The sequence below is a fragment of the Calypte anna genome, chromosome 2 (genome assembly GCF_003957555.1).
Source record: "Calypte anna isolate BGI_N300 chromosome 2, bCalAnn1_v1.p, whole genome shotgun sequence".
NCBI lineage: Eukaryota > Metazoa > Chordata > Aves > Apodiformes > Trochilidae > Calypte > Calypte anna.
The window spans coordinates 1,123,910-1,148,944 of NC_044245.1; the positions used below are offsets into that span (position 1 = coordinate 1,123,910).

At 50.8% G+C, this 25,035-nt stretch overlaps 1 protein-coding gene across 1 annotated transcript in view; it reads left to right on the plus strand.

Annotated features, from left to right (window-relative positions):
- SETD2 (SET domain containing 2, histone lysine methyltransferase) overlaps positions 1–22,746 on the plus strand; it is an 83,166-nt gene extending 60,420 nt beyond the window's left edge. The window contains 7 exon segments of the mRNA XM_030444901.1: positions 2,644–3,319; positions 5,924–6,058; positions 6,706–6,845; positions 9,746–9,857; positions 14,842–14,922; positions 16,882–16,983; positions 22,462–22,746. Coding sequence (XP_030300761.1) covers positions 2,644–3,319; positions 5,924–6,058; positions 6,706–6,845; positions 9,746–9,857; positions 14,842–14,922; positions 16,882–16,983; positions 22,462–22,623 — 1,408 coding nt within the window. The 3' untranslated portion in view covers positions 22,624–22,746.
- The last annotated feature ends 2,289 nt before the right edge of the window (positions 22,747–25,035 follow it).

The following is a 25,035-nucleotide window of genomic DNA, read 5'->3' on the forward strand; positions in this document are numbered from 1 at the left end:
CCTGACATCCTGTGGTGCTGTGGCTTCAATGACTGCACTTAAACTCCTCACTGAGGGTCAGAGCAGCTCCTTTGAGCTCCTCTGAAGCTTCAGCTCTGGGAGGGGATTCCCCCCCTTCTCTGCTCTGCTGAGCCCCCCCTGCAGTGCTGTGCCCAGGTCTGGAGTCCCCAACCCCAGAAGGACACAGAGCTCCTGGAAGGTGTCCAGAGCAGAGCCACTGAAATGCTCAGAGGGCTGAGCACCTCCCTGGGAAGCCAGGCTGAGGGATTGGGGTTGTTCAGCCTGGAGAAGAGGAGGCTCCCAGGGGAGCTCAGAGCAACCTCCCAATATCTGAAGGGGCTCCAAGAAAGCTGGGGGAGGGCTTTGGACACGGGGGGTAGGGAGAGGAGAAGGGAAATGGGTTAAAACTTGGAGAGAAAGGGGAGATTGAGGTTGGAGATGGGGAAGGAATTCTTGGATTTGAGGCTGGTGAGACATTGGCCTCAGCATCTGTGTTAGATAAAAACCTGAGGCTCTGGGCAGAACTTCTAGCAGTCTGCCAGTACCTGAAGAGCCCCCAGAAAAGCTGAGGAGGGACAATTTACAAGGGCCTGGAGTGATAGGATGAGGGGGAAGAGTTTCAAAGTGGAAGAGAGGAGATTGAGTTGAGATATTAGGAGGAAATTGTTTGGGGTGAGGGTGCTGAGCCCCTGGGTGCCCAGGTTGCCCAAGGAAGCTGTGGCTGCCCCATCCCTGGCAGTGTTGAAGGTTGGATGGGGCTTGGAGCCCCCTGGGCTGGGGAGGGGTCCCTGACCATGGCAGGGGGATGGAACTGGATGGGCTTTAAGGTCCCTTCCAACCCAAACCATTCCATGGTTCTCTATCCTCCATCTGCAGTGGATCTGTTGGCAGCAATGTGCTTTTGATATGAAAATAAAATGCAGGAACTTGGAGAGAAGATACAGAGAATATCCTGGCTGCTTTGTGGAATCCCATTATGAGGGCTGCAATGCATTTTCTCTTCTAATCCCTCTTTTACCACACTCATAAGTTCTCCAAATACCCACCTTTGATCTGGAATTTTCCGTGGCTGAGGGCTGAGCAACTTCCTGAAGCTTTTAAAATTATTTAGCTTTCTTCTTCAGCTCCCTGGAAAAATTGCTCCAGCTGCTCCTCAGCATCTTGGGATGAAAACTGTAATTTGGGGGGGAAAAAAAAGGAATGAAAAAAATCCATCCAGGCTTCATTAGGTGTTTTTTAAGCTGAATCTGTGGTCTAGTAAATAATGTAACTGCAAACAGGAACATGTTCTTTGCAGTCCCTTTCTTATTCCTCCTGTCTGAAAGCTCCAGGGGGGCTTTCCCCATCCTTGGGCTGCCCAGGTCTCTGGAGGTGAAGGTGCTGTGGTGGGAGCCTCAGCTTCTGTTTGTAGAACCTCTTCCAAAAGAAGAGGTTCAAAAGAAGTTGGGGTTGTTCAGCCTGGAGAAGAGGAGGCTCCCAGGGGAGCTCAGAGCAACCTTCCAATATCTGAAGGGGCTCCAAGAAAGCTGGGGGAGGGCTTTGGACACAGGGGGTAGGGAGAGGAGAAGGGAAATGGGTTAAAACTTGGAGAGAAAGGGGAGATTGAGGTTGGAGATGGGGAAGGAATTCTTGGATTTGAGGCTGGTGAGACATTGGCCTCAGCATCTGTGTTAGATAAAAACCTGAGGCTCTGGGCAGAACTTCTAGCAGTCTGCCAGTACCTGAAGAGCCCCCAGAAAAGCTGAGGAGGGACAATTTACAAGGGCCTGAAGTGATAGGATGAGGGGGAAGAGTTTCAAAGTGGAAGAGAGGAGATTGAGTTGAGATATTAGGAGGGAATTGTTTGGGGTGAGGGTGCTGAGCCCCTGGGTGCCCAGGTTGCCCAAGGAAGCTGTGGCTGCCCCATCCCTGGCAGTGTTGAAGGTTGGATGGGACTTGGAGCCCCCTGGGCTGGGGGAGGGGTCCCTGACCATGGCAGGGGGGGCACTGGGTGAGCTTTAAGGTCCCTTCCAACCCAACCCAGTCTGTGATTCCAGAGCCTTCTGTGTTGGTCCTGCTTTGGGAAGCTGTTGTGGAGGGGCTCCAGCAAAAGTATGGAGGGGACACCCTGCTTATTCTGCCCTCTCCTCAGGTTCTCTGTTGGCTTTGGAGATGATGTGTGCTCTCCATTGCTATCTTGGTTCTCCCTAGAAGGTCTTCCAGACCATTTCTGCTTCATGTTTTCCTTTTCATTAGCTCCAGCACTGCCCCAAAGTTGCTCAATCCACTGGGCTGTAGCTTATCCTCTGCCCTGGCTCGTTGCGTATGGGTGACAGAATCATGGAATGGGTTGGGCTGGAAGGGACATTGAAGATCATTTAGTTCCAGCCCCTTTCCATGGGCAGGGACATCTCCCACTAGACCAGGTTGCCCCAAGTCTTATGGAACCTGGCCTTCAGCACTTCCAGAGATGGGGCAGGACCAGTTGGTGCTTCTGTCCGAGCTGCTGTGGTTGGTCAGCACACGAGGACCTTTCCACACAGAGCTCCTGCTCTTGGGCATTTGGCTTCTCCTGGGTTTGCCACTACTGGTGGTGACCCTTTTCCTGCCAGAGCCCTTGCTGGTTTCTGAGCTTCTCACAGAACCTTTTCTCTCTCTTCCCAGGTATGACACACCAGCATCTTCCAAGAAGAAAGTGCGGCTCAAGGATCGCAACAAGCTGTCGACGGAGGAGCGCAGGAAGCTCTTCGAGCAGGAGGTCGCCCAACGGGAAGCTCAGAAGCAGCAACAACAACTGCAGAACCTGGGCATGACCTCTCCCCTCCCCTACGACTCCATGGGCTATGGCACCCCCCACCACAGCTTCATTGGCTACCCGCCTGGCTACCCCATGCAAGCCTACGTAGACCCCAGCAACCCCAACGCTGGCAAGGTGCTGCTCCCCACACCCACCATGGACTCCATGTGCTCCCCGGCCACCTACGAGCACCCACAGACTCTGGTTGGGCACACGGTGGAATCCACCCTCACTACTCCTCAGCCTGTACCAGTAGTCCAACATGTAGCAACCACCATGGAGGTGACAACTCCTCAGTATGTAGCACAAAGCGACACCGTGGTCCATCAAGAAGCCAACGTGGCCGTTCTGCCCGTGGCCACCCCGGGGCCTGTGCAGAGCCAGAGCTATGGGGTCTGGGATTCCAACCAGCAGACTGTAGCTGTACAACAGCAGTACTCACCAGCCCAGTCCCAACCAGCCATTTACTACCAAGGACAGACCTGTCAGACTGTCTACGGCGTCACCTCCCCCTACTCCCAGACGACCCCACCACTTGTACAGGTAAGGTCAGGGTGGTGGCACCCACAGAACATGGAACCCCAGACTGCTTTGGGTTGGAAGAGACCTTCAGGATCATCTATTCCCAACCCCCTGCCATGGTCAAGGACCCCTCCCCCAGCCCAGGGGGCTCTAAGCCCCATCCAACCTTCAACACTGCCAGGGATGGGGCAGCCACAGCTTCCTTGGGCAACCTGGGCAACCAGGGACTCAGCACCCTCACCCCAAACAATTTCTCCCTCCCTGCCCAAGATCTCCTCTCCATCTCCCCTCTCCCAGCAGCCCAGGTGAGCTTTCCCTCCCAGGAGGGACATCTCCTAACACCTGAGTGATCTCTTTGTGTCCCCCTGAAACAAGTCCCTGCTCCAAAGGAAAGAGGAGAGAGCCAGAGATCTCCATTGCTTGGCTGCAGAGATGCAGGGATGGGGCTGGGTGGACACTGTGCACCCAAGCATGATGGTGGGGATCATCTCCAGCTGCTCTGAGCTCTGTCCTGATCAGCTCTCTGTTACCTCTCATGTCTCTGTGCAAGTGCAGAGAGACTCCACAGAATGGAATCATGGAATTGTTTGGGTTGGAAAACACCTGTAAGATCCTGGAGTCCAACCTTCCCCCAGCACTGCCAAGGCCCACCACCACCCCATGTCCCTCAGCATCAGGGCCAGGGGCTCAGCACCCTCACCCCAAACAATTTCTCCCTCCCTCCCTCCCTGCCCAAGATCTCCTCTCCATCTCCCCTCTCCCAGCTCCAAACCCTTCCCCCTCGCAGGCTCCCATCCCTCCAGGCCCTTGTCCCAAGTCCCTCCCCAGCTTTCCTGGAGCCCCTTCAGGCACTGGAAGGTGCTCTAAGGTCTCCCCATTGCAGCCTTCTCTTCTCCAGCCTCAACACCCCCAACTCTCTCAGCCTGGCTCCAGAGCAGAGCTGCTCCAGCCCTCCCAGCAGCTCCAGGGCCTCCTCTGCACTGGCTCCAACAGCTCCATGCCCTTGTCCTGCTCACCCTGTACAAACCATACGTTGTGGTTGTTGAGGACAAGCAGGAATTTACAGCTTGCAGGGCCTTTTCTTAAATATCTTTTAAAAAGTTGGTTTTTTTTTTCATTCTTGGTTCTGGTCAGCAGCTATTTCTGGGTAGGAGCTTCTGCTGCCACTGACCAAGTCAGCTGTAACCCATGGAGCTGTGAGCTCACCTTCTGTTGACTTCTGGAAGGAGGGTCTGGAGCTGTCAGATCTTTTATGGCTTAAAACAACCAAAACCCCCAACTTCTTTAATGTTCTCTCTGAATTGCCCATCCCTTTCCACCAGGCTTTGCCTAAAGCTCCAAGTGACCATTCTGAAGTGCTCTCTTCTTCTCCTGTGTCCTGGTTAAGCAGTGTTGGTATTCAGCACCTCACTGATCTGTAGCTCTTCCTAAAAGCAAGAAGAAGGCAACTGGCTGACTCCTGGGGCAGCTCAGCTGGATCTGGAGTTGTTTGCTCAAACCTCACCTCAGTCCCTGGCTATTCCAGTGGGGTTTGGAAGTTCTTTTAGAGTCATCAGATTGATTGGATTGGAGAAAACAAAATTTTGAGACCCTTAAATCCAACCACCTCCCCCCCATGTCCCTCATCCCCACATCTCCAGGGCTCTGAAACCCCTCCAGGGTTCTGGAATTTCCTCCTGGAATGAGGTGGACACATCTCCAAGGGGCTTTTGATGAGGACAAATGGAGACTGGGAGGGGAGGTTCCTGCCTGGAGGGGGTGTTGGGCTGTGCCAGGAGAAGTGCTGGGAGCTGAGTGCTGCTGTGCAGGGTGTAAGGGCTGGAAAAAAACCCCAAGAGGGCAGATAAAAAAACCCCAACCATGGGGAGTCAGCACCAGGGTTCTTCATGGGCAAAGCACAGACCCAGAGAAGTGTCTGGGTGGGAGAAGATCTTTAAGATCCTCAAGTCCAACCTTTCCCCCAGCACTGCCAGGGCCACCCCACCCCATGTCCCTCATCCCCACATCCCCAGGGGTTGCTCTGAAACCCCTCCAGGGATGATGGGGACTCCAGCCCTGCCCTGGGCAGCCTGGGCCAGGCCCTGACAACCCTTTCCAGGCAGAAATTCTTCCCCAGCTCCAACCTAAACCTCCCCTGGCACAACTTGAGTTGTGCCCAAAGTTCCTCTTGTCCCATCCCTTGTTCCTTGGGAGCAGAGCCCGACCCCCCCTGGCTCCAACCTCCTCTCAGGGGGTTGCAGAGAGCCACAAGGTCTCTCCTCAGCCTCCTCTGCTCCAGGATCAACACCCCCAGGGCCCTCAGCTGCTCCTCACAACTTCTCCAGACCCTTCTCCATCTTCTCCAGCCCCTCCTCCATGCTCTCCAGACCTTCTCCTTGTGCTCCAGACCCTTCCCCACCTCCATTCCCTTCTCTGCACACTCTCCAACCTCTCAATCTCCTCTTCCTGAAGACCCCATAACTGACCCCCACCAACCCTCAAACACATCCCTTCTATTTTGGCCTCTTCCCTTCCATTCCCACCCACGCTGTGTCCTCCAGCAAAGGGTTGGGGTTTTTTTTAGGTTTGTTTTTTTTTTTTTTGGCTAAATGAAGCTGATCTGGAATTCCCCATCCTCCATTTCAGAGTTATGCCCAGCCAGGTCTCCAGTACATCCAAGGCCAACAGATTTACACAGCACATCCCCAGGGAGTCATCGTGCAGCCACCCACGGCCGTCACCACCATCGTGGCAGCTGGGCAGCCCCAGCCCATCCAGCAGGTGAGGTTTGGATGGCTTGGAAAGGATGGAGAGACTTTATCTGCATCAGGTTTGGGTTGTCCTGGTTCCCCAGGGGTGCTGGGAAAGTGAGGGTGGTACCAGCTGGAACCCATCCTGCAGGTAAGGTTTGGTTGGGTTGGAAGGATGGAGAGATTGCATCTGCTTTGGGTCAGCCTGGTTCTCCAGGGGTGTTGGGAAAGCAGTGGTGGTACCAGCTGGAGGAGTTTTCCATGCTGGATGTGTTCCTGGTGTTGCTCTCCAGGCTGGATGAGGGCACCAAACCCCATTTTTGAGGCTTTTCAGCCCAGATCTTGTCATCTTTGGGCTTTCTGCCAGCACATCCAAGAAGGTTTTGGATGGGCTCTCCATGAGCTGCTTTGACCACTGAAGCTTCCTCAGCATCCACCTTATGTATTTAAGAGCATGAGTGGCCAATTATGACAAGGTTGGGATGTGGTGGAGTGGGTGCTTGGGGTATTTGATGAAGAACAAGGGGAAGACATTGTCCTCATCACTTCTTAGCCTGCAGTAATGTTGGGTTTGAGTTTTACCTTCAACCAAGTCTTTGTCATATGGGAAGGAGCTCTCAGGGTGGCTCTGACCACCCTTACACCCACTCATCTCTTCCTCTTCACCCTCATTTTCAGCCAGAACTTGTGGTGACCAATAACCTCTTGGACTTGCCTCCACCATCCCCTCCAAAACCCAAAACAATTGTCCTCCCACCCAACTGGAAAACAGCCCGAGATCCAGAGGGGAAGATCTACTACTACCACGTGGTAACCAGGTGAGCGTGGGGGCTGCTCTGGGGCTGGAGTTGGGTTGCTCAGCTGAAGGAGTTGGGTGGCAGAGGAATGGGTGTGCAGCCCTTGGTGTCTCCCCAGGCACCCAGTGATGTGGTGCTCATCAGCTGGGGGGCTGAGATGGCTCCAAACCTTTCCTTCACCCCCATAAATCTGGCCCTATCAAAGCAACAGAGACATCATAGAATCATGGGGTGGTTTGGAAGGGACCTTAAATCCCCCTCAGTGCCCCCCCTGCCATGGTCAGGGACCCCTCCTCCAAGCCCAGGGGGCTCCAAGCCCCATCCAACCTTCAACACTGCCAGGGATGGGGCAGCCACAGCTTCCTTGGGCAACCTGGGCAACCAGGGGCTCAGCACCCTCAAATTCAAGAATTCCTTCCCCATCTCCAACCTCAATCTCCCCTCTCCAAGTTTTAACCCCTTGCCCCTTGTCCTCTCTCTACCCCCCTGTGTCAGAACCCTGGTTCTGCTTGGATTGCACCCAAACCTTGCTCTGGGTGTGTGCAGCTACACCTGGTCAGATGGATCTCACCCTTGGCTGTCCCACCTCAACCTCCCAGGACCTGGGAAAGGAGGGGAAGGTTTGAAGGAACATTCCCAAACCCTCCTGCACCATCCCTGAGAGAGGAATCACAGAATCCCAGAGAGGTTTGGGTTGGAAGGGACCTTAAAGCTGACCCAGTGCCCCCCTGCCATGGTCAGGGACCCCTCCCCCAGCCCAGGGGGCTCCAAGCCCCATCCAACCTTCAACACTGCCAGGGATGGGGCAGCCACAGCTTCCTTGGGCAACCTGGGCACCCAGGGGCTCAGCACCCTCACCCCAAACAATTTCTCCCTCCCTGCCTCCCTGCCCAAGATCTCCTCTCCATCTCCCCTCTCCCAGCTCCAAACCCTTCCCCCTCGCAGGCTCCCATCCCTCCAGGCCCTTGTCCCAAGTCCCTCCCCAGCTTTCCTGGAGCCCCTTCAGGCACTGGAAGGTGCTCTAAGGTCTCCCCATTGCAGCCTTCTCTTCTCCAGCCTCAACACCCCCAACTCTCTCAGCCTGGCTCCAGAGCAGAGCTGCTCCAGCCCTCCCAGCAGCTCCAGGGCCTCCTCTGCACTGGCTCCAACAGCTCCGGGTCCTTCTGCTGCTGGGGACCCCAGAGCTGGACCCAGCTTTACCCCAGGGGGGTCTCCCCAGAGGGGACCAGAGGGGAACAATCCCCTCCCTGGCCCTGCTGCTCACACAGCTCAGCACAGGGGGGGTTTCTGGGCTCTCCTAAGGTTTAGGTTTGAGCATTTTCTTGGAAGTTGGGGGTGTCTGGGTGTCTGGGACACATTTCTTGGTATCAATCCATCTTTTCAATGTCCTGTTTGGACTCCTTCCCTCCTACTTGACAAGTTGCACCAACAGGAGACCTTCAAACTTGAGGAAGAAGAAGAAAAACAGTGAAGCAAGGATGAGTGATCTGTGGTGTGCTTTGGAAGTCTGGATAGGAGAGGAGGAGACCTTATGGGGCCTTCCCTGTGTACCAGGAATGTCTCCTCTGCTCATCTTCTGCAGCTACACCAGAAGCCACTAACTGGATATAATTCTTTTTGGGGAGCACACGTTGGAAGAACTTTTCCAGCCCTTCTTTTAACTTTGTCATCTTCCAGCAGGATGAGGCCAGTAGAGGAACAGAGATCTTCTTGATGTGTGTTCTTATTTTCATATTTCCTTCTTCTTGGCAACCCAACTCATTGTGGTCCAAGGTCAGGACATTCAGCAGAGACAATGGGGACCCTGATGGACCTCATTGAAATGAGACTTTCATGTTTCTCCTCCCAGCATGGCCTGAAATTAAAAAGCCCTAATGTTGCACACGGGTCAGAAACCTCAAGAAACTCAAACCAGTGGCTTCTTCTGACCCAGACTTGGAGGATTTCTTTGTATTGAGCTCAAGAATGCCAATCCAGGCCTCAGACAGAGTCCAGAGATGGCAAACAGTGGCCACGTTAGGTCAGCTCCCAACCCAACCAGGTCTTGAGGTCTGTGCCTTTGCATCTCTCTTCTGTAGTCTGTGAGTCCTCTCACGTGGTGGAAGGTCATCACCATCCCCTGTACTCCCCCTAATCCTGCCAAGGCAGTGCTCTGCCCTGTTCCTCCTGCTTGTGTTCCACCCCTGCTCCTTGGTTTTCCTCCCTGGCACCATCTGGTGTTTTTCCTTGGATGCCAACAGCTTCTCTCTCCCCTCTTCCCACACCTTGAGGACATCCAGACCAGTTCTCTCCATCCTTCCTCTCTTTGGGGCTCTTCCCTGGGCCTAATGAGCCCCAGGGAAGCCCCAGTGGCTTCTTTCATCTCATTTGAGATGTTTCTCCTGAAATGGTTCTTCCAGTGAGCCAAGGAGAGCTCCAGCCCTGCCTTCAGCCTCTTCCAGAGGATGGATGAGCTTTGTGGCATCCACCATCCATCCCTGCAGGCTCCTGCTCATTCTTGGGGCTTTTCTCAAGATGTTTGGTCAACATCCTTTCCATCAGGTGGCTGAATGCTTGGCTTGAGGTGCTGAGGGCTCTGCAGGAAGAGGAACCTTCTCCCAGGTCTCTGCTGTGATGTTTCCCATCCTTCCACACAGGAATCATCAACCTTTATTTTGTGCTTGTGAGGAGCTTCTCTTGATCCCACCAGGAGGGTCACCAGTGGTGGAAAAATCATGATCATTCCCTTTTTTTAAGTTCTTCTTGCTTGGCTTAACTTAAAAGCCATCTCCCTACTCACCCTCATTGTTAATCTCAAGGTGGGGCTGTGGGTTACCCCCTGGTGAGGGTTTCAGTGGCTGCTGGAGCTCAGATGTCCCAGCTGATGGGACACAGTGAGCTGGGTACTGCTCAGAAGCTCATGGTGGTCTCTTTACCTCCAGGCAAACCCAGTGGGACCCTCCAACCTGGGACAGCCCAGGGGATGATGCCAGCCTGGAACACGAAGCTGAAATGGACCTGGGGACCCCAACGTATGATGAAAACCCCATGAAGGTATGTGGCAGTGAGGAGAACTCACCTTAAACATCTCCAGGACAGAGCACAGGGCTCAATCCTGCCCCTCAGAGCAGGAGCAGCAAACACTGGGGGTGTCCTTGAGGTTGGTATGGACCTGGGGGGATGATGGAGGGACAGCAGGGACCTGAGATACACCTTGGTGGCCATCTGACCACGGGGACATCTGCTTGAGTGGAGGTTTTCATGGTGCTCTGACATCCTCAGCCTTCTGGGTGTTGGTTGGGTGCAGCTCCCTGGTGCTCCTTCCTTCACCTGTGTGCTCAGCATGGCTTGGGTGAAGGCAGCACCTCCTGGGGGTGACTGATGGGTGCCAGGTATTGCTGCAGCCTCCTGTGTGGAGATGGCCTCCTGAGTGGCCAAAAAAAAGGGATGTGGAGGGGGATAATGACAGAATCACAGATGGGGAGGTGTTGGGAGGGACCTCTGAAGGTATCCAGTCCAACCCCCCTGCAGGATCACCTGGAGTAGCTGGCACAGGAACATGTCCAGGGGGGGTTTGGATGTCTCCAGAGATGGAGCCTCCACAACCACTCTGGGCTCAAGGTTGAATTAGGAGAAACCAGTGCAGGAGCTGGGAGCTCAGGGTGGCTTCCACCACCTTCCTGATCTTGTGGGGTGCTGCAGCATCCCCATTCTCCACTGTCCAAGGCAGGACAGAGAGGATGGAACTGCTTTTCAAACAGGGTTTGATTTCCAGGGTTTGATTTTGCCACTGGCTACCCAGAAGAAAAGCCCCAGCAGAAAGGCAGCTGAAAGAACAACTAATATTCCCAATTTACCTGAATTTTGATGTTTTCCCTGTGCTCTCCTTGGGTCAAACCTGGTGTAGCTACACTTGCCTCTTGCTTCTGAGTTGGGTTGCAAACTATTGGTTGAGTGGGGACACCTTGAGTTCTCACCAAGCTTCATTGCAGCCTTGAAGGTGATGCTTTAGCAGCCCTAAACTCCCTCCCCATGGCTGTGCAAGCCAAAGTTGGATGGTATGGACCAGCCCTGGAGATCCTGGGGAACATCCCTGGGAGGGGTTGGGTTCTTCTGAGCCAGAACATGAGGTCCTGCTGGTGCTTTGCACTTTGGGAATCTTTTTCCTGCTGACTTCTGAGGAGCTTGGAAGGAAAGAGGCTTCTACAAGTGCCTTCACGTGGCAGAGTCAAAAACCCTGGGGATAAAATGGTGCTGAAGACCAGGGTGATGCCCAAAGGGTTTCACCTCAGGGCAAACCTGACCTGGCTGCTTCCACCCAGAGATTTCCCCCCAGATCCCTATTTTTGGGTAAAAAACATCTCTGAGGCCACCACCACCACCACCACCTCATTCCTACATGGCCGTGGTGTTGGCTGACCTCCTGCTCAGGAGCTTCTCACCCTCTTTTGAGCCTGAAATCCTTTTCTTTTTGGCCAGGACTGCCCAAAGGTTGGGCTTTTCCTGCTCATGGAAAGAACATTGAATTCCCACACGGGTCCCACCCTGAAATTCCAAGCACATGCCATGGATTTTTCTTTCTGGACCTTCCTCCTCCCAGCCCTGCTGGTTTTCCTCTTCTAGCATCCTGCCTGTGCTCCTCCATCCCCACCTCTCCTCTGCAGAGGGTTTGGAAAATGGGAAAATCACCATTTTTTTTTTCATGCCTTACAGTCCTCTTGGTGGGTTTTGGGTTATGGGATGGGCTACAGGGGAAGCAGCATGGTCCTATCAGGGCATGGTAAAGCCCTTGATGAGGAGGTTTTGATGTTAAAATAATGATTCTTAGTCAGTATTTTGGGAGTATTTGGGGCATAATAGAAAATATTTGAGGAGCAAATAGGAAATCTTTGAGGAATAATAGGAAATCTTTGGGGGAAGGTTCAGGGAGTGGTACAGAATGGCTTGGGGGATGTTTTGAGAATGGTAGTAAATGTTTGGAGCACGATAGCAAATGTTGTTTGGGGCTTAATAGGAAATATGTGGGAGAAGAATAAGAAATATGGAATAATGGGATGGTTTGGGTTGGAAGGGACCTTAAATCCCCCCCAGTGCCCCCCCTGCCATGGTCAGGGACCCCTCCCCCAGCCCAGGGGGCTCCAAGCCCCATCCAACCTTCAACACTGCCAGGGATGGGGCAGCCACAGCTTCCTTAGGCAACCTGGGCACCCAGGGGCTCAGCACCCTCACCCCAAACAATTTCTCCCCTATCTCCAACCTCAATCTCCCCTCTCTCTCCAAGTTTTAACCCATTTCCCTTGTCCTCTCCCTACCCCCCTGTGTCAGAACCCTGGTTCTGCTTGGATTGCACCCAAACCTTGCTCTGGGTGTGTGCAGCTACACCTGGTCAGATGGATCTCACCCTTGGCTGTCCCACCTCAACCTCCCAGGACCTGGGAAAGGAGGGGAAGGTTTGAAGGAACATTCCCAAACCCTCCTGCACCATCCCTGGGAGAGGAATCACAGAATCCCAGAGAGGTTTGGGTTGGAAGGGACCTTCAAGCTGACCCAGTGCCCCCCCTGCCATGGTCAGGGACCCCTCCCCCAGCCCAGGGGGCTCCAAGCCCCATCCAACCTTCAACACTGCCAGGGATGGGGCAGCCACAGCTTCCTTGGGCAACCTGGGCACCCAGGGGCTCAGCACCCTCACCCCAAACAATTCCCTCCTAATATCTCAACTCAATCTCCTCTCTTCCACTTTGAAACTCTTCCCCCTCATCCTATCACTCCAGGCCCTTGTAAATTGTCCCTCCTCAGCTTTTCTGGGGGCTCTTCAGGTACTGGCAGACTGCTAGAAGTTCTGCCCAGAGCCTCAGGTTTTTATCTAACACAGATGCTGAGGCCAATGTCTCACCAGCCTCAAATCCAAGAATTCCTTCCCCATCTCCAACCTCAATCTCCCCTTTCTCTCCAAGTTTTAACCCATTTCCCTTCTCCTCTCCCTACCCCCCCGTGTCCAAAGCCCTCCCCCAGCTTTCTTGGAGCCCCTTCAGATATTGGAAGGTTGCTCTGAGCTCCCCTGGGAGCCTCCTCTTCTCCAGGCTGAACAACCCCAATCCCTCAGCCTGGCTTCCCAGGGAGGTGCTCAGCCCTCTGAGCATTTGAGTGGCTCTGCTCTGGACACCTTCCAGGAGCTCTGTGTCCTTCTGGGGTTGGGGACTCCAGACCTGGGCACAGCACTGCAGGGGGGGCTCGGCAGAGCAGAGGGGGGGGAATCCCCTCCCTTAACCAACTTCTGTGCTGCTTTTGATGCCCCCAGGACCTGGTTGGTTTCTGGGCTCCAAGCACACACTGGGGGCTCACGTTGAGCTTCTGGGGCACCCCCACCCCCAGTCCTTCTCCTCAGGGCTGCCCTCAATCCTTTCTCCTCCCAAACCTGTGTTCATCCCTGGGGTTGCCTCCCCCCAGGTTCAGAACCTCTCCCTTGCCCCTGTTGAACTCCATGCAGCTTTCAGGAGCTCACTCACTTCTCCCACCTGTCACAAAATCAGGAGAATGTTTGGGGAATAACTGCAAGTACCTGAGGAACAGAAATACCACTTTTATTTCTCCTCCTCACCTCCCCTGACACATTTTGGCACTGAGTTTTCTCCACATGCCATGGGAAAAGATTTCTCCTCAGCTGCCAGCCCTTGGCAGTGACTTCAGTCTCAGCTTTCCCATCACCCCACCTGGTGAAGGGCCAAGATTTGGCTTCTCCTTCCCTCTCCAACCCCCCCAAAAGGACCATTTCCCCCTTCCAGGTCACCTTCAACTCGTGGTGGGAAACAATGGAGCCTTCCCATGGCTTGGAATTCCAGGAGCATTAAATCCCAGGTTTAATCCAACCACCCTGGGCTTGATTTTTTTAATTGAATTCCTTTTATTTACCCACATCTTTATTTGGCCATTGCCTTCCCTGAAAGCTCCTCCAGACCCCCCCTCTGGCTCTGCTGAAGCTGATCAGAACATTCCCTGAAGCTTCCATGAAATTCCTCTTGTCACCCATTGTCCCACATGGGAAATAAACCCCCTGTGAGAGACATCCAGATGGAGAAGGGATCAGTGATGGAGGTGGGATTGGTGGTGGAGGAGGAGCTGGAGATGGAGAAGAGGTTGGAGATGAAGAAGGGATTGGTCATAAAGAAGGGATTGGTGGGGAAGAGGTTGGAGATGGGATCAGGGATGGAGAAGGAGTTGGTGGGTGAGAAAGGATCAGTGATGGAGAAGAGGTTGGTGATGGAGAAAGACTTGATAATAGCCTTGGGATCAGTGATGGAGAAGGGATTAGTTATGGAGATGGGATCAGGGATGGGGAAGAGGTTGGACATGGAGAAGGGATTGGTGATGGAGAAGGGATTGATACAGGAGAAGAGGTTGGAGATGGGATCAGTGGTGGAGAAAGGATCAGTTATGAGGAACAGGTTAGAGATGGAGAAGAGATTGCTCGTGGAGATGGGATCAGCCATGGAGATGAGATCAGTCATGGAGAAGAGGTTGGAGATGGAGATGGGTGATAGGGAAGAGGTTGGAGATGGGATCAGTGGAGGAGAAGGGATTGGTGGTGGAGAAAGGATCAGTTATGAGGAACAGGTTAGAGATGGAGAAGAGATTGCTTGTGGAGATGGGATCAGTGGTGGAGACGGGATCAGTCATGGAGAAGAGGTTGGAGATGGAGATGGGTGATAGGGAAGAGGTCAGAGATGGGATCAGTGATGGAGAGATGGGTGATGGAGAAGGGATCAGTGATGATTTAAGCTCTGGTGTCCCTTGGCTTCCAGCAGGGTGGGGTTGGGAAGGGTCGGGATGGCTCCTGCTTTTTCCAGGTCGGAGACTTCAAAACCGTGGAGTCAGAATGAAAAGAAATCCCAGGAGACCCCTGGAGAGCAGGAGGAGGCAAAGCCCACCCTGGGAAACGTGTGGGAGGCAACGGCCACGGGCAGGGGTGGGTGGCAGGAGCACTGTCCCCAAGGAGGGGATGGGGACAGGGTCCATCTCAGCCCCTTTGGTCCCTTTCCAGTCTTCCAAGAAAGCCAAGACAGCAGAAGCGGACACGTCCAGCGAGCTGGCCAAGAAGAGCAAGGAGGTGTTCAGGAAGGAGGTGAGGGAGGGTCCCACGGGTGGGTCCTGGGGGGATGGCACCAGGCCCCACGGGTGACATGGAGCAGGGGACACTGAGGATCAGAGCGCATTGTCCCCTACTGATGACATGGTCCAGGGGACACTGAGTGTTGGGGTTCACTGGGGACATGTCCTAGGGGACACTGGAGGTTGGGGTTCATTTGGGACATCACCCAGGTGACTCTGGGGGATCAGAGTTCATTGTCCCCTACTGGTGACATGACCCAGGGGACACTGGAGGTTGGGGTTCACTGGTGATGTGACCCAGGGGACACTGGAGGGGACTGTGAGGGTTCACCAGGGACATGACCCAGGGACCCAGGTGACACTGAGTGTTGGGGTTCATTGGGGACATGACCCAGGTGACACTGGAGGTTGGGTTCCTCAGGGACATGGCCCAGGGGACACTGGAGGTTTGGGTTTAATGGGGACATCACCCAGGTGGCACTGAGTGTTGGGGTTCACTGGGGACATGACCCAGGGGACACTGGAGGGGACTGTGAGGGTTCGCCAGGGACATGACCAGACCCAGGGACCCAGGTGACACTGAGTGTTGGGGTTCATTGGGGACATGACCCAGGGGACACTGAGTGTCGGGGTTCACCAAGGACATGACCCAGGGGACACTGGAGGTTGGGGTTCATTTGGGACATGGCCCAGGTGACACTGGGGGTTGGGGTTCCCTGGTGCCACCACCCAGGTGACACTGGGGATTGGGGTTCCCTGGTGCCATCACCCAGGTGACACTGGATTGGGGTTCATTGGTGCCATCACCCAGGTGACACTGGGGGTTGGGGTTCCCTGGTGCCATCACCCAGGTGACACTGGAGGTTGGGGTTCCTCAGGAACATGGCCCAGGGGACACTGGGGGATCAGAGCTCATTGTCCCCTACTGGTGGCATGGCCCAGGTGACACTTGAGTGTTGGGGTTCTTTGGGGACATCACTCAGGGGACACCGGAGGCTAAGGTTCACTGAGGACATGACCCAGGGGACACTGAGTGTTGGGGTTCACCAAGGACATGTCCCAGGTGACACTGGAGGTTTGGGTTCAATGGGGACATGACCCAGGTGACACTGGGGGTTGGGGTTCCCTGGTGCCATCACCCAGGTGACACTGGATTGGGGTTCATTGGTGCCATCACCCAGGTGACACTGGGGGTTGGGGGTTCCCTGGTGCCACCACCCAGGTGACACTGGGGGTTGGGGTTCCCTGGTGCCATCACCCAGGTGACACTGGAGGTTGGGGTTCATTGGTGCCATCACCCAGGTGACACTGGGGGTTGGGGTTCCCTGGTGCCATCACCCAGGTGACACTGGAGGTTGGGGTCCATTTGGGACATCACCCAGGTGACACTGGATTGGGGTTCATTGGTGCCACCACCCAGATGACACTGGAGGTTGGGGTTCCCTGGTGCCATCACCCAGGTGACACTGGAGGTTGAGGTTCATTGGTGCCATCACCCAGGTGACACTGAGTGTTTGGGTTCATTGGTGCCATCACCCAGGTGACACTGGGGGTTGGGGTTCCCTGGTGCCATCACCCAGGTGACACTGGAGGTTGGGGTTCATTGGTGCCATCACCCAGGTGACACTGGGGGTTGGGGTTCCCTGGTGCCATCACCCAGGTGACACTGGAGGTTGGGGTCCATTTGGGACATCACCCAGGTGACACTGGATTGGGGTTCATTGGTGCCACCACCCAGATGACACTGGAGGTTGGGGTTCCCTGGTGCCATCACCCAGGTGACACTCAGTGTTTGGGTTCATTGGTGCCACCACCCAGGTGACACTGGATGTGGCCGTTGGGTTTCTCCATCCTACTCAGAGTTCCCCCCATGTTATGCCTGTGGTCAGGGGGGGTTTTCCCTGGGGCCGGGTGACCCCGGGGGTGTTTGTGGGGACAGCTGGCATTGTCCCCATGGGTGTCCCCTTGGCAGATGTCCCAGTTCATCGTGCAGTGCCTCAACCCCTACCGCAAACCCGACTGCAAGGCCGGCCGCATCACCACCACCGAGGACTTCAAACACCTGGCACGGAAGGTCAGGGACCCCCCCTTGGGGACAGGGACCCCAGCACCCCAGGAATGGGACGGGGAGACAGGATTTGGGGTGACCGACCAGCCCCGGGGGGTTGTCCAGGGGTTATTTGGGGGTAAAAGGCGGCGTTTGGGGTGCGCGAGGCGAGGGGTGTGAGGGAAAGGGGTGGGGGGGGGTGAGGTAAAGGTTGGGAATATTTGGGGGATAAAGGGCAATTTTGGGGAATTTTGGTGAGTGTGGGGTGAGTAGTGAGAGGATTTGGGAATATCGGGCTGTATGTGGGGGATTATAAATATTATTGGGGGATATTAGCTAATATTTGGGGAATATGGGGTGATATTTGGGGACTAATAGCCATTATTTGGGATTATTAGCCAATTTTGGGGGACTATTTGGGGACTAGTAGACAGTATTTGGGAATATTGGACAATATATATTGGGATAATAACCAATATATGGGAATATGAGATGATATTTGGGGACTAATAAGCATTATTTGGGAATATTAGCCACTATTTAGGGAATATGAGCCAATATTTGGGGAATAATAACCAATATATGGGAATTATTGGGGAATATGGGGTGATATTTGGGGACTAATAGCCATTATTTGGGATTATTAGCCAATTTTGGGGGAATATTTGGGGACTAGTAGACAGTATTTGGGAATATTGGACAATATATATTGGAATAATAACCAATATATGGGAATTATTGGGGAATATGAGATGATATTTGGGGACTAATAAGCATTATTTGGGAATATTAGCCACTATTTAGGGAATATGAGCCAATATTTATGGAATAATAACCAATATATGGGAATATTTGGGCAATATGAGACTATATTTGGGGACTAATAGCCATTATTTGGGATTATTAGCCAATTTTGGGGGAATATTTGGGGACTGGTAGACAGTATTTGGGAATATTGGACAATATATATTGGGATAATAACCAATATATGGGAATATGAGATGATATTTGGGGACTAATAGCCATTATTTGGGAATATTAACCATTATTTGGGGAATATTTGGGACTAATAACCATTATTTGGGAATATTAGCCACTATAAGGTAATTTTTGGGGAATAATAACCAATATTTGGGAATATCAGCCAGTGTTTTGGGAACACGTGGGGAGGGGAAGGCAAAGGGAGGTGGGGGAGAAATGAACTTGGGGGGGAAACCTGAGGGGAAGGGAGGGGAATGGCCCCGATTTGGGGGTAAAACTGGGGAATTTGGGGGTAAAATTGGGGAATTTGGGGGTAAAATCCCATTACTTGGGAATATCACCCAACATTTGTAGATTTGGGGGTGTTTTGGGAACATGTGGGGAGGGGAAGGGGAACATAGGTTTAGGGGAGGAGAAAAGAAACTGGGGGGGAACCTGAGGGGAAGGGAGGGGAATGGCCCCGATTTGGGGGTAAAATCGGGGAATTTGGGGGTAAAATTGGGGAGTTTGGGGTAAAATCCCATTATTTGGGAATATCACCCCAAATTTGCAGATTTTTGGGGTGTTTTGGGAATACCCAGGGAGGGGAAGGGGAACAAAGATTTGGGGGGGAAGAAAAGAACTTGGGAGGGAACCTGAGGGGAAGGGAGGGGAACAGCCCCGATTTGGGGGTAAAATCAGGGAATTGGGGTTAAAACTGGGGAATTTGGGGGTAAAATCCCATTACTTGGGGATATCAGCCCAAATTTGCAGATTTTTGGGGTGTTTTGGGGACATGTGAGGAGGGAAAAGCAAAGATTTGGTGGGGGAGAAAAGAACTCGGGAGGGAACCTGAGGGGAAGGGAGGGGAATGGCCCCGATTTGGGGGTAAAATTGGGGAATTTGGGGTTAAAACTGGGGAATTTTGGGGTAAAATCCCATTATTTGGGAATATCACCCTAAATTTGCAGATTTTGGGGTGTTTTGGGAACATGTGGGGAGGGGAAATCAAAGATTTGGTGGGGGAGAAAAGAACTTGGGGGGGAAACCTGAGAGGAAAGGAGGGGAATGGCCCTGATTTGGGGGTAAAATTGGGGAATTTGGGGGTAAAACTGGGGAATTTTGGGGTAAAATCCCATTATTTGGGAATATCACCCCAAATTTGCAGATTTTGGGGTGTTTGGGGAACACGTGAGGAGGGAAAAGCAAAGATTTGGTGGGGGAGAAAGGAACTCGGGAGGGAACCTGAGGGGAAAGGGAGGGGAACGGCCCCGATTTGGGGGTAAAATTGGGGAATTTGGGGGTAAAATCCCGTTATTTGGGAATATCACCCCACATTTGCAGATTTTTGGGGTGTTTTGGGAACACCAAGGGAGGGGAAAGCTCTGGGGAAGGGGAACAAAGATTTGGGGGGGGAGAAAAGAACCTGGGAGGGAACCTGAGGGGAAGGGAGGGGAATGGCCTCGATTTGGGGGTAAAATTGGGGAATTTGGGGGTAAAATCCCATTATTTGGGAATATCACCCCAAATTTGCAGATTTTGTGGTGTTTTGGGAACGTGGGGAGGGGAAGGGGAACAAAGATTTGGGGGGGAAGAAAAGAACCCGGGAGGGAACCTGAGGGGGAGGGAGGGGAACGGCCCCGATTTGGGGGTAAAATTGGGGAATTTGGGGTTAAAACTGGGGAATTTTGGGGTAAAATCCCATTATTTGGGGATATCACCCCAAATTTGCAGATTTTGGGGTGTTTTTGGAATACCCAGGGAAGGGAAGGGGAACAAAGATGTGGTGGAGGAGAAAAGAACTCGGGAGGGAACCTGAGGGGAAGGGAGGGGAATGGCCCCGATTTGGGGGTAAAATTGGGGAATTTGGGGGTAAAATTGGGGAATTTGGGGTTAAAATCCCATTATTTTTTGAATATCACCCCAAATTTGCAGATTTTGGGGTGTTTTGGGAACATGTGAGGAGGGGAAATCAAAGATTTGGTGGGGGAGAAAAGAACTCGGGAGGGAACCTGAGGGGAAGGAGAGGGAAACGGACCTGATTTGGGGGTAAAGTCGTGGAATTTGGGGGTAAAATTGGGGAATTTGTTGGTAAAATCCCATTATTTGGGAATATCAGCCCAAATTTGCAGATTTTGGGGTGTTTTGGGAACATGTGGGGAGGGGAAATGGAACAAAGATTTGGGGGAAGAAAAGAACCCGGGAGGGAACCTGAGGGGAAGGGAGGGGAACGGCCCCGATTTGGGGGTAAAATTGGGGAATTTGGGGTTAAAATTGGGGAATTTTGGGGTAAAATCCCATTATTTGGGAATATCACCCCAAATTTGCAGATTTTTTGGGTGTTTTAGGAACAGCTGGGGAGGGGAAGAGGAACAAAGATTTGGGGGAGAAGAAAAGAACCCAGGAGGGAACCTGAGGGGAAGGGAGGGGAATGGCCCCGATTTGGGGGTAAAATTGGGGAATTTGGGGTTAAAACTGGGGAATTCGGGGGTAAAATCCCATTACTTGGGAATATCACCCCAAATTTGCAGATTTTGGGGTGTTTGGGGAACATGTGAGGAGGGAAAAGCAAAGATTTGGTGGGGGAGAAAAGAACTCGGGAGGGAACCTGAGGGGAAGGGAGGGGAATGGCCCCGATTTGGGGGTAAAATTGGGGAATTTGGGGTTAAAACTGGGGAGTTTTGGGGTAAAATCCCATTATTTGGGAATATCAGCCCAAATTTGCAGATTTTGGGGTGTTTTTGGAATACCCAGGGAAGGGAAGGGGAACAAAGATGTGGTGGAGGAGAAAAGAACTCGGGAGGGAACCTGAGGGGGAGGGAGGGGAATGGCCCCGATTTGGGGGTAAAATCAGGGAGTTTGGGGGTAAAATTGGGGAATTTGGGGGTAAAAGTGGGGAATTTTGGGGTAAAATCCCATTATTTGGGAATATCACCCCAAATTTGCAGATTTTTGGGGTGTTTTGGGAACATGTGGGGAGGGGAAAATGGAACAAAGATTTGGGGGAAGAAAAGAACCCGGGAGGGAACCTGAGGGGAAGGGAGGGGAACGGCCCTGATTTGGGGGTAAAATTGGGGAATTTGGGGTTAAAACTGGGGAATTTGGGGGTAAAATCCCATTACTTGGGAATATCACCCCAAATTTGCAGATTTTGGGGTGTGCTGAGGACATGTGAGGAGGGAAAAGCAAAGATTTGGTGGGGGAGAAAAGAACTCGGGAGGGAACCTGAGGGGAAAGGGAGGGGAACAGCCCCGATTTCGGGGTAAAATTGGGGAATTTGGGGTTAAAATTGGGGAATTTTGGGGTAAAATCCCATTATTTGGGAATATCACCCCAAATTTGCAGATTTTTTTGGGTGTTTTAGGAACAGCTGGGGAGGGGAAAGCTCTGGGGAAGGGGAACAAAGATTTGGGGGAGGAGAAAAGAACTCGGGAGGGAACCTGAGGGGAAGGGAGAGGAACAGCCCCGATTTGGGGGTAAAATTGGGGAATTTGGGGGTAAAATTGGGGAATTTGGGGTAAAATCCCATTATTTGGGAATATCACCCAACATTTGCAGATTTTGGGGTGTGCTGAGGACATGTGAGGAGGGAAAAGCAAAGATTTGGTGGGGGAGAAAAGAACTCGGGAGGGAACCTGAGGGGAAGGGAGGGGAACGGCCCCGATTTGGGGGTAAAATCAGGGAATTTGGGGGTAAAATTGGGGAATTTTGGGGTAAAATCCCATTATTTGGGAATATCACCCCAAATTTGCAGATTTTTGGGGTGTTTTGGGAACACCCAGGGAGGGGAAGAGGAACAAAGATTTGGGGGGGAGAAAAGAACCTGGGAGGGAACCTGAGGGGAAGGGAGGGGAACGGCCCCGATTTGGGGGTAAAATCAGGGAATTTGGGGGTAAAATTGGGGAATTTGGGGTAAAAATGGGGAATTTTGGGGTAAAATCCCATTATTTGGGAATATCACCCCAAATGTGCAGATTTTTGGGGTGTTTTGGGGACATTTGGGGAGGGGAAGGGGAATAAAGATTTGGGGGAAGAAAAGAACCCGGGAGGGAACCTGAGGGGAAGGGAGGGGAATGGCCCTGATTTGGGGGTAAAATTGGGGAATTTGGGGGTAAAATTGGGGAATTTGGGGGTAAAATCCCATTATTTGGGAATATCACCCCAAATTTGCAGATTTTTTGGGTGTTTTAGGAACAGCTGGGGAGGGGAAAGCTCTGGGGAAGGGGAACAAAGATTTGGGGGAGAAGAAAAGAACCCGGGAGGGAACCTGAGGGGAAGGGAGGGGAATGGCCCTGATTTGGGGGTAAAATTGGGGAATTTGGGGTTAAAACTGGGGAATTTTGGGGTAAAATCCCATTACTTGGGAATATCACCCCAAATTTGCAGATTTTGGGGTGTGCTGAGGACATGTGAGGAGGGAAAAGCAAAGATTTGGTGGGGGAGAAAAGAACTCGGGAGGGAACCTGAGGGGAAAGGGAGGGGAACAGCCCCGATTTGGGGGTAAAACTGGGGAATTTGGGGGTAAGAAAGGTTTTTCCCCCCCAGCTGACCCACGGGGTGATGAACAAGGAGCTGAAATACTGCAAGAACCCCGAGGACCTGGAGTGCAACGAGAACGTGAAGCACAAGACCAAGGAGTACATCAAGAAATACATGCAGAAATTTGGGGCCATCTACAAACCCAAAGAGGACACCGAGCTGGAGTGACCCCCAAAAAACCCCAAAACCACCCCAAAATCCCCACAAAACCCCCCACACCCAACCCGGGGGGACCAGGAGGTTGGTAGGTTCAACCCAATCCCCCCCCTCAAAGACTCTCTTGGTTGTTTTTATTTTTAAAAGGAAAAAAAAAAAAAAGGAAAAATTTTTTTTTGGGATTTTCTTTGGGATTTAAAGGAAAAAAAAAAAAGGAAAAAAAAATTCTCAGGTTTTCTTTTTAAAGTGAAAGAAAATGAGGGGAGTTTTGTTTCTGTGGAAAAAAGGAAATTTGGGAATTCCCCTTTTTTGGGCAGGAAAAGAAATTTTACAAATTGTTTTATGAATGAAAATCAAATTTCTTGGGGCATTTTTAAAGGAAATCTCTGGTTTTTCCCTTTTTTTTTTAAAAAAAAATCTTGTTCCAAAAGGATAAACTGGGAATTTTTCTGACAAAGAAATTTGTGGCTTTTCTTCAGTAAAAAGGAAATTTAATTCATTTCTTTTTTAACATAAAATTTCTTTCAGAATTTTTTAAAATGGGAAAATTCTTTGTGAATTTGTTTTAAGGAAAAAAGGAGCAAAATCAGGGATTTCTTCCCTTTTTTAAGAAAAAGAAACTGGAAAACATCTGCAGAAGGGAAGTTTCTTGGGGAATTTCTTTGTTAAAAAGGAAAATTCATTGAGAATTTCTTGTTAAAAAGTTTCTTGGGGAATGGGGCTTTTTTTTTTAAAAAAAAAGGAAAAGTTTGTGGATTTCTTCCTTTAAAAAAAAAAAACCACCTGAAAATGGCTTTGGAAAGAGAGGGAGGAATTGCTGGGGGAATTCCTGGGTTTCTTTGGGAAAAGGAAAAAAAAAAAAAGGAAAATTCCTTGGAGTTTTTTTTCCTTTCTAAAAAAAAAAAAACAACAAAAAACTGAGACATTTCCTGGAGGATTAAAAAAAGGAAAATTTGAGAATTTTTTTTTTTTAAAGTCAGAATTTCTCTGAGAATTTTTATTAAAAAAATCTGATTTTCTGATTTCTTTTTTTTTTCCTTTTTTCCCCTTTTTTTTCCTTTATTCCTTTTTTTCCTTTTTTTCCTTTTTTTTCCTTTTTTCCTTTTTTCCTTTTTTTCCTTTTTCCCCTTTTTTTCCTTTATTTTCCTTTTTTTCTTTTTTCTTTTTTTTCCTTTTTTTTCCTTTTCCCTTTTTTTCCCTTTTTTCCCTTTTTCCTTTTTTTTCCTTTTTTCCTTTTATTCCCTTTTTTCCCTTTTTTCCTTTTTTCCCTTTTTTCCTTTTTTTCCCCTTTTTTCCCCTTTTTTCCTTTATTCCTTTTTTCCTTTTTTTCCTTTTTTTTCCTTTTTTCCTTTTTTTTTCTTTTTTCTTCCTTTTTTTCTTTTTTCCCCTTTTTTTCCTTTATTCCTTTTTTCCCCTTTTTCTTCCTTTTCCCCCCCTTTTTTTCCTTTTTTCCTTTTTTTCCTTTTTTTCTTTTTTTCCATTTTTCCTTTTTTCCCTTTTTTCCCTTTTTCTTCCTTTTTTTCCTTTTTTTTCTTTTTCCTTTTTTTTCCTTTTTTTCCCTTTTTTCCTTTTTTCCTTTTTTCTTCCCTTTTTTCCTTTTTTTCTTTTTTTTTTTCCTTTTTTTCCTTTTTTCTTCCCTTCTTTTTCCCTGTTTTTTCCTTTTTTTCCCCCTTTTTTTCCCCCTTTTCTTTTCCTTTTTTCCCCTTTTCCCCCTTTTTTCCTTTTTTCCCTTTTTTTCCCCTTTTCTTTTTAAATCCTGCTTTCTAACCCAGCCAGCCCTGGCTCTCAGCTGCTCCTGGGGGAGCTCTGGGGGATTTTTAACCTCTGTGAATATTCAGACAACTCCTTGGTTTGTTTTTTTATTTTTCATTTTATTTTGGTTTTTTCCCCTTTTTCCCTGCTTTTAGCCACGGGAACATTTGTAAGGAGAGCTCTGGGGTTCTCTTGGTGTTATTTGGATTTTTTGGTTGCTGTTTTTGGGTTTTTTTCTGGTTTTTTTTTTGTTCCCTTGGTTCCCCCCCCTGGGTGGTTCCCTGTAAATAGTGCAGAGCCAGCCTGGCCCTGCCCAGCAGAGTGATTTTACTGCTTCAATCAGTTGAATTTATCCAATTTTTACGGAACTTTTTATGTAAAAAAAAGAAATAAAATAATTAAAAAAAAAATGAGGAAAAAAAAAAGAGATTGGGAAAATTTAATGAAGGGGAAAAAAGGTAAAAAAAAAAGAAAAGTGAGAAAAGTAAAATGGGGATAAAATGAAAATGGAAAAAAGGAAAGGGGAAGGAGAAGGGAAAAGGTGAGAGGGGAAGGAAATGGAAGATGGGAGAAGGAAAAGGGAAAAAGAAGGAAAAAAGAGGAAAAAGGAAAAAGGAAAAAAGGGAAAAAGGAAAAAAAAGGAAAAGGAAAAAAGAAAAAAGAGGAAAAAGG